Source organism: Crocuta crocuta, unplaced genomic scaffold (assembly GCF_008692635.1).
Source record: "Crocuta crocuta isolate KB4526 unplaced genomic scaffold, BGI_CrCroc_1.0 scaffold71, whole genome shotgun sequence".
Taxonomy (NCBI): domain Eukaryota; kingdom Metazoa; phylum Chordata; class Mammalia; order Carnivora; family Hyaenidae; genus Crocuta; species Crocuta crocuta.
Window position 1 is genome coordinate 531,822 of NW_027527548.1, and position 9,176 is coordinate 540,997.

The following is a 9,176-nucleotide window of genomic DNA, read 5'->3' on the forward strand; positions in this document are numbered from 1 at the left end:
ATTGCATTGAATGTGTAGATTGCTTTCAGTAGTAATGACATTTTAACAATATGTATTCTTCCAATCCATGAGCATGGAATGTTTTTCCATTTCTTTGTGTCTTCTTTAACTTCCTTCATAAGCTTTCTATAGCTTTCATCATACAGATCTTTTACAACTTTGGTTAGGTTTATTCCTAGGTATTTTATGGTTTTTTGTGCAATTGTCAGTGGGATCAGTTTTGTGATTTCTCTTTCTGTTGCTTCATTATTGGTGTATAAAAATGCAACTGATTTCTGTATGTTGATTTTATATCCTGCAACTTTGCTGAATTCTTGGATCAGTTCTAGTAGGCTTCTGGTGGAGTCTGTCAGGTTTTCCATGTAGAGTATCATGTCGTCTGCAAAAAGTGAAAGTTTGACTTCTTCTTTGCCAATTCTGATGCCTTTGATTTCCTTTTGTTGTCTGATGGCTGATGCTAGGACTTCCAGCACTATGTTAAACAGCAGTGGTGAGAGTGGACATCCCTGTCGTGTTCCTGATCTCAGGGGGAAAGCTCTCAGTTTTTCCCCGTTGAGGATGATGTTAGCTGAGGGCTTCTCATAGATGGCTTTTATGATGTTTAAGTAAGTTCCTTCTATCCCGACTTTCTCGAGGGTCTTTATTAAGAAAGGATGTTGTATTTTGTCAAATGCTTTTTCTGCATCTATCGACAGGATAATATGGTTTTTATCTTTTCTTTTGTTGATGTGATGTATCACATTGATTGATTTGCAAATATTGAACCAGCCCTGTAACCCAGGAATGAATCCCATTTGATCATGGTGGATAATTCTTTTTATGCAATGTTGAATTCAATTTGCAAGTATCTTGTTGAAGATTTTTGCATCTGTATTCATCCAGGATATTGGCCTGTAGTTCTCTTTTTTTTGCTGGGTCTCTGTCTGGTTCGGGAATCAAAGTGATGCTGACTTCATAGAATGAGTCTGGAAGTTTTCCTTCCATTTCTGTTATTTGGAGTAGCTTGAGAAGAATGGGTATTAACTCTGATTTAAATGTCTGGTAGAATTCCCCAGGGAAGCCGTCTGGCCCAGGGCTCTTATTTGTTGGGAGATTTTTGATAACTGGTTCTATTTCTCCACTAGTTATGGGTCTGTTCAGATTTTCTATCTCTTCCTGTTTGAATTTTGGCAGCGAATGTGTGTTTAGGAATTTGTGCATTTCTTCTAAGTTGTCCTGGTTCGCTTGTTAACATCTATCTCCTCTCATTAGAGTACAAGGCCCACAAAGGCAGGCATGTGAGTTTGTTTTCTCCACTGCTGTGTGAAATGAACGAATGAATTACACCGTGTGATCTGACTGATGTAAAAAGATGCAGAAAGCAATACTCTAACATGTGTAACAATGTGTCTGAGAAAATACTTCTGGGTAAGGGCCAAAGGGGGCCAAGATTGGAAGCAGGGGTGAGGAGTAATGACAGGGAACCAGATTCGTTTGTACGGTTTTCTTCTTCGCGTGGAAAACACTGCCGCGTCATTCTTGAGGAATAATGACTCCCGCCCACATAGATGTGATGTGCACCAGATATGGTTGGAGCCGTTCCACCTGAATTAACCCATGTATGTCTCACCATAGTTACTCTTCACACCCAGCACGTGAGGAAACTGAGGCACACAGAGGCTGAGGAACTTGGCCACACAGCTAGTAAGTTGTCAAGCAGTTTCCAAGCCTAGGCCTTCTGGCTGCCAAATCCACTCTCTGAATGGCGGCCCACAGGCCACATCCTGCCCATCAAGTGTTTTTGTCCAACCTTTGAGCATAGAATGGTTTTTACATTTTTAGCTAGCGAAAAAAAAGGCAAAAAAAAAAAAACAACTTTCGTGACATGTGAAAATGACGTGAAATGTACAGCTTACCGTGCATGAGGTTTTACTGGAGCACAGACATGCACATTCATTTACCCAGTGGCTCTTTCTTGCTTCATGGCAGTGAGGAGTAGCTGTCACAAGACATCCCGCCTGCAGAACCTCAAATACTTCCTGTCTGACCCTTTACAGAAAGGTTTTTGATGCTTGGCATATACCACCCTATACGCATTAATGATTTTGTTTGGGTGGGGGAAACGATGGAACAAAATATACAAAGGCCTGAGGTCTAGCTCTGAGGGTATTGCTTGTTAGTTTTGTGACCTTAATTTCCCCATCTGTAAAATGGGCCTGAAGTCCACTTCTCAGAGTTGCTGTGAAGGTCAGTTGAGCAAATGTATGATAATAAAAGCCAGTGCTCATTGTGGGTTTTCTGGGTGCCAGGCTCCTTGCTAAGTGCTTCATTCATGTATTAAATGCTCACACCACCATCTGAAGAAGGGACTGTTATCGGGCTCATGTTTTAGAGGCAGAAACTGAGGTGCAGAAAGGTGAGTGGTTGGGCCACAGATAGCAGGTGATAAAGCTGGGGTGTGAACCCAGTGTTTCTGACTCCAGAGCCCTTGGCTTCATGAAGTATGATTGCCCCTTAAAGGGACATGAATCTCTTCTGAACACAAAGTGCTATTGAGGGCACAGAATCAGCGTTATGATTTAGAATATAATTTAGACCAAGGAAGCCAGTGGCTCAGAAAAGGAGACGCTCCGTTACAGAAGGTTGACTTGCTAAGTGGCGAAAATACCAAGAGGTAGGCTCGAGGGCTGCCTCTGGGTGCAGGTAACCCCCGCCCCCGACACCCCTCCCTGGCCCTCAAACCAGGTCTCAGGGGCAAAGTCATCGGTCTCATCGGCACAGCCTGAAAACAGCCCACAGATGGGCTCCCCAAGCAGGACATTTAACTAGTCCTGGAAGCCAGGAGACTCCCATGTGGGGAGGTGCCCTGAGAGATTTGGGGTGAGCTGGCTTATCTCACCCAAGTTCAAACAAGAGGTAAAAGTGTGAGCATCTCCCAGGAAGCACCCCGTGGGACACGTTTGTCCAGGCACCCAAGTCCAGACAAGAAGAGGAGCTTCTGTTACGCCAGCCATGGTCCCCCCCGCCCCCCGTCCCCACCTCCCCCCAGCAGCCAGAGGTAATCGTAAGTGAGCCAAAACCTCCCTGTCCCTCCCAGGTCCCCTGACGACTTCTTATGGCTAATGAGAATGCTTTTCCACACCCTGCACAGGACTGTGGTCACCATGGGGACAGGGACCTGTGACCACATCCCCAGCCCTTAACAGGAAGCCCGGAACCCTGGGAACAGGCACCCAGGGTGCTGAGTGAGCACATAAATGAGAAACCGCAGCAAAGGCCTAGGCTGGGGAACGAGGCCAGGATCCAGAGGGGCCAGGCTGTCGCCGAGCTCCGCCCCCTGCCTGGGAGCGCGCCCCACACCCCACACCTTGCACCCTTCCTCTGCTAAATGACTAGTTGGGGGGAATGGGCATTTTTGCCCAGAGCCCTGTCTAGTGATCTCCACAGATGCACTGGGGTCCTCTTGGTTTACTGATCAAAGTCAGTGGGAGATCAGGATGGAGGGGGGAGGGGGGGGGACAGCCATGGCTGCTAAGCTCCGGTTAGGAGCCAAGTCCCCAGAACCTGCACGGGTGTGGCCCGGAGCGCCCCAGGGGAAGGTCTAGTACCTCACCCGGGAGAGCGGGAATGGCCCAGCCACACGGCTGAAGGGGGGCAGAGAGGTGAGTTCTTCATAGTCTCTCAGCTCATCTCCAGGTTCTAGAAAATTCACCTTTCCGCCTGCTTGGTCCCTGCACTTGTCTCACGCTTCCTGTTAACAACCCACATCCCTGACATCTTCATGGCTCACCCCAGGCACCCAGCTCACCCTGCCCAGAACTGGACTCAGCACTTGCGCCCTTTTGCTCTGACATTCTCTTTCTCCTGGACCCCCATCTCTACTCCCTTCACCCAAACCAGAAACCAGGGGGCAGGGGGTGGCCTGGGGTGTGTGTGGGAGGGAGGGGAATGACTGCCACCCCCACCTCCAAACATCCAGCCAACGGACACATCCTGTCTGTTGAATCTGGGCCTGCCGCGACTGGGCAATGGCACCGCCACCCAGGCCCAGGTCCCCTCATCCTTTACTCCAACACCTGGCTGTGGCCAGAGAGATGGCGTGTTCTCAAGGGCCAGCCTAGGGCCTCCCCACCCACCCCGGAGCAAGGGCGGGGGCCCCTTCAGTCCGTGTGCAGCTTGTCAGGTGTCACTGCGGGCATCCTGTGGCAGCCAGAGGGGTCAGCAAAGGCTGAGCTGGGATAGGAGCGGCTGCGCAGAGGACCCAGGAAGGTGGTGGCTGTCAGGCGCGCAGAAACCCTGCCGCACCACTACGACTGCTACGATGTTAGCCGGCCACGTGCAAGGTGCCGTGTCAAGAGCTTTACGGCTCTTAGCACTAGAAACCCGCATGCCAGCCGCGAGAGTCCAACACGGTCATCACGACACCTACATTTCTGAACATGCGATATCACGGCTTATAGGGGCCCACGTATGACCCTCCTGAGTCCCTTTCCTGGCCTGCCCCCTCCCAGGGAGGTCACCGGTCTCCTGCTGATCTCCACGGATGCCTTTGTGCATCATTCCATAGGCAGAGATCTCAAAGGACATGTAGCAGTGTTTTCTGTGTTCTTAGCCTGTATATAAATGGTACCGCACCATGCGTCTCCTACAGCCGCTGGCATCCAGGGTCAGGTCTGTAAGGTCTATGCCGGTAGATCCAGGGAGCTCTAGTTTGTTTATTTATTTATTGTTTTTTTTTAATGTTTTATTTGTTTTTGAGAAAAAGAGAGAGTGTGTGCAGGAGAGGAGCAGAGAGAGAGGGAGATACAGAATCCGAAGCAGGCTCCAGGATCTGAGCTGTCAGCACAGAGCCCGACGTGGGGCTGGAACTCACAAACATCAGATCATGACCTAAGCCGAAGTCGGACGCTCCACCTACTGAGCCCCCCAGGCGCCCCCACTGTAGCTTTTTTTAAAAACATGTTTAATCAGCCAAGTAGGCGTATAGTTCCAGAATCAAGCAGTGAAGTTGGGGCTGTTGTGGGCGGCAGCTGTGGCCCCACCAGCTGGAGGCAGCAAAGTTCAGCTGCTGGTTTCCCTCTGCTCAAGGCCATTTCCACAGTTACCCTTGTGACTTTAAGAACTTTCCCTGCACCTTCAGGTCATGCTCCACAAACAGCAGTAGCTCTTTGATTTAGGTGATCTGTAATGCTATTTTTATGTAATAGGTTCTATGGATAACTCCCCAAAACTATTCATAAAAAGTATTTCAGAAAAAATATACAAAGTAGCAAGTGACTTTCTCCCCTCTGTTTTATCCCAGATCCCAGTCAGCACTTTGATATCTGGCCTTCTAGATTCTTCCTTGGTGCTCAAAAGCATATGAAGTTAAGGGTTTGGCTTCTCCTCTCCACCTGCCCCCACCTTCCTCCCCTTCCACAAAAAGGTGGGACCTTCCTGGGTTTGAAAGTAGCTTGCTCTTTCCCTTAACATTGTGACAACTTTCCACCTCAGGAACTGGGGACTCTTCCCTGTAACGTCTGGACAGCACAGTGTTACATTAAGTTCCTTAATTACCTTCCTACTGCCGGTCATGGCGATACGTTTTTGCCTTATAAACGCCACTGCACTGACCATCCCTGTGCATTTAGTATAGCGTGCAAGTGTCCCCGAAGGCGCATCTTAGACACATGGCACGCCCGCTGTGTGACGTCATACCGTTCAGGGCAGAAGCTGTACCCACTCCTTCACATTTCCTCCTCTGAAATAATATCTCGTTTTGCAAGTGATCATTTTAGAGCTGTTCCCCAAGGAGCAGAAGGTAACATTCAAGAACTCATTACCTTCGTGAGAGAAGAGCAGCTAAAGATTTTTACCCCGTTCAGGAAGAGTTTAGGCAAAGCTCAGCTTCTCGGCTAAGCCCTTTCTAGCTGAGCTTTTAAAGCCCTCGGTTTCTGCCCGTGACTTCTGCCCCAGCTCTTGTCTCATCCTGCCCGGTGCCTAAGCAGGCCTGCCTCTAAGGAGACTCCCTGCTCACCTCTGCTTTTTCTGGCCCTTCTGCTGAGAGTCCGAGAGCAGGTGGCAGGTTCATTTCCTGCATCCGAGTCCCTGCCGTTCCCTCTGCCTGGAACACTTCCTCTAGATCAGTGATTCTCAGTCCTGGCTGCACGCTGGGGACCCTGGGAGCTTTTAAAGAGTCTAACGTGTGGGGGGCGCGTGGGGGGCTCAGTCGCTTGAGCATCCGACTCTTGATCTCAGCTCAGGTCATGATCTCATGGTTTTGTGACTTCGAGCTCTGCATCGGCGGGCTCTGTGCTGACAGTGCAGAACCTGCTTGGGATTCTGTTTCTCTCTCAGCCCCTCCCCTGAACCCCCCCCCTCTCTCTTTCAATAAATAATAAACAAACTTTGAAAAATAAAAATAAAATAAAAAGGTCCAGGGCCTGAGGAAAGCCACAGACCAATTAAACCAGCCTCTCTGGGGTGCCTGGGGGGCTCGGTCAGTTAAGCGTCTGACTTCGGCTCAGGTTATGATCTCACGGTTCGTGGGTTTGAGCCCCACATTGGGCTCTCTTTTGTTAGCACAGAGCCCGCTTCAGATCCTCTGTCTCTTCTCTCTGCCCTTCCCCCACTCGTGCTCTCCCTCTCAAAAATAAACAAACATTAAAAATATTTAAAAAAAAAAAAAAAACCAGCTTCTCTGGGAGTAGGCCCAGCAAAGGTCGCCCGAGGATCCCAGCAGGCAGCTGAGGGTGAACACCAGTGATAAAAATCTTCCCACGTCCAGCTCCTCATCACTCAGGTCTCAGCTCAAATGTCACCTCCTCAGGGAGGCCCTCCCTGACTGCCCCCACTCCGGCTCCTTGGTCGCCGCTTATTTCCTTCATCGGTCACACCGTGTCACTGTCTTGATTCTGTGTTTGCCTGTTCAGCCGCCCCTGCCCCCAGCACCACACACCAGGAACAAAGGGACGCCCACCCTGCTTCGTGGTGTTTCTGGAGCCTTGAAAAGAGTTCAGGCTTAGGAACCAAGACTCAGGAGGCATGGCCGCAACATTTAGCATTAGGCAATTCATTTAAGTTCCCTGTGCCTTAATTTCCTGTTCTGGAAAACAGGAAATATCGTCACACCTACTTTCTGCAGTTATACCAGGATTCCAGTGAGCTGATACAGGTAAACACAGAACTGCTTCTCGTGTGCCATAAGCACTCGAAAGTGCGAGCTAGTGTTTCAGTATCTGTTATGAATGATGAACGACAGTTTGTCCCCCGTCCCCTCTGACCCCCGCTCTCTCCTTATTTTTCTCCATCAGCATCATTCAGGTTCCATGTACTTGCTCATTTATTGTGTGTCTGCCCCCAGATGATGGGCTCGAGGAACGCGGGGATTGTCCGTGGGGTCACGGCTGTGCCCCCGGGGGGACGCCGGGCACCTACCCCAGCAGATGCTCGGGGCAGGGGCTCAGCTCCTCACCCCCTCTCCTGTCTCTCCCCGCCCCCCAGGACTACCTGACAGACCTCATCACCAACGACAGCGTGAGCTTCTTCCGCACGTCCAAGAAGATGTACCCGCACAGGCCCGTCCTGATGGTCATCAGCCACGCGGCCCCCCACGGCCCCGAGGACTCGGCGCCCCAGTACTCACGCCTCTTCCCCAACGCGTCCCAGCACATGTAAGCTGAAGGCGGGAGGGCCGGGCTTGGGGACGCTGATGGTGGCGACAGACCTGTACCTTCTCTCTAATCCTCCTGGCTTAAAGAGCCCAGGAACCCGTTGCTCGTCTGTGGGGAAACCGAGGCCCAAAGCCAGCCGGCTTGAACCTGGGGCCCTCATCCTCCCCCCAAGGTGCATAGAACTGTGCTGCGGTATAATAGGCTTCCTTCATAATCCTGTGTCTTTTATGCTATACATTTTATTTTTTTATGCTTAATTTTGGGAGGGAGAGCACAAGCAGGGGAGGGGCAGAGAAAGGGGGCAGAGAATCTGAAGCAGGCTTTGCACCGACAGCACAGAGCCCGCCGCGGGGCTCAAACTCATGAACCATGAGATCACTTCCTGAGTCCAAATCGGATGCTCAACTGACTGAGCCACCCAGGCACCCCTATTCTGTGCATTTTAAAACATTTTCTTGAGAAGGCATCCGTTGCCTCCCAGGCTATGAATATATCCACCAGCCTTTACCGAGCTGTGGCCTGTGTGGCCGGCTCTGTGCTAAGTCCCTTATGCTGCACCAAGTCCCTGAATGTTCACAACGACCCTTGAAATACTCAGGATCTCTTGCTGCATCACAAATTACCCTGAAATTGAGCAGCTAAAGACCCAAACGTGCATTACCTCACAGTGTCCGTGAGTCGGGAGCCTGGGAGCAGCCTCCTGAGGTTCTGATCAAGGTGGCGGGGAGGGGGGGGTGGGCCGTAGCCGCCTGAGGCAGCCCCTCAACCAGGCAGCCTCTCCACAGGGTGGCTTGAGTGTCCTCCCCACATGGTAAGTAGCTGGCTTCCCCCAGAGCCAGTGGTCAAAGATAGAGGAAGAGACTGGGGGGCCTGGGGTAGACAGAGGTTGAGATGGAAGCCGGAGTCTTTCGTGACCTAATCGAAAAGTGACATGCCATCGCTGTGTCACATCCTTTGGTCACTCATGCTGCCTACCACATCTGGCATCCCCATTTCAGAGGGGGAAACTGAGGCACAGAGAAGCGAGGTAACTAACTTGCAGCTGGTAAATGGCAAAGGCAGATTGGACCCCCCTTCACACCCCCTGTCTCTCTGCCCACTTGTCCAGCCCTCCTTCCTCCAGCTGGTTAGTGAATCTCTCTGGAAAGTTCTTCTCTACCTCAAGCCACCTCCCACATAGCAGTGATACATGCAGCCCTGGCTGTGACACTGGGGCACCTTGGATGGACGGGGCAGTTTGGAATCCGCCTGAATATTCCGGGTGTTTAATTTTCATCATGATCAGAATGTGTTGCCCTCCTCAACCCCTGGCTGTAATTACCTTCTGACAGCGCCCGAAGCGGCTCCTCCGAGGGGATGAGGCGGTGTGTTAACCTCCTGATCCCCCCCCCCCCCCCCCCCCCCCCCCNCAGCTTCCCCTTTAAGAGAGGTTCCGGCTTCCCTCCTCCCCTGCAGCCCTGGGGTTCCATGAGGAGATTGTTTGACATTGCCTGCTCGTTCATTTTCCCTTTGAAAGGAAAATTATAGAAATTGAACATGAGAAAA

At 50.9% G+C, this 9,176-nt stretch overlaps 1 protein-coding gene across 1 annotated transcript in view; it reads left to right on the top strand.

The window, feature by feature from the left end:
* The window catches only part of SULF2 (sulfatase 2), a 115,090-nt gene that overhangs the window by 82,999 nt on the left and 22,915 nt on the right, over positions 1-9,176 (top strand). Inside the window, 1 exon segment of the mRNA XM_077766014.1 lies at positions 7,462-7,631. Coding sequence (XP_077622140.1) covers positions 7,462-7,631 — 170 coding nt within the window.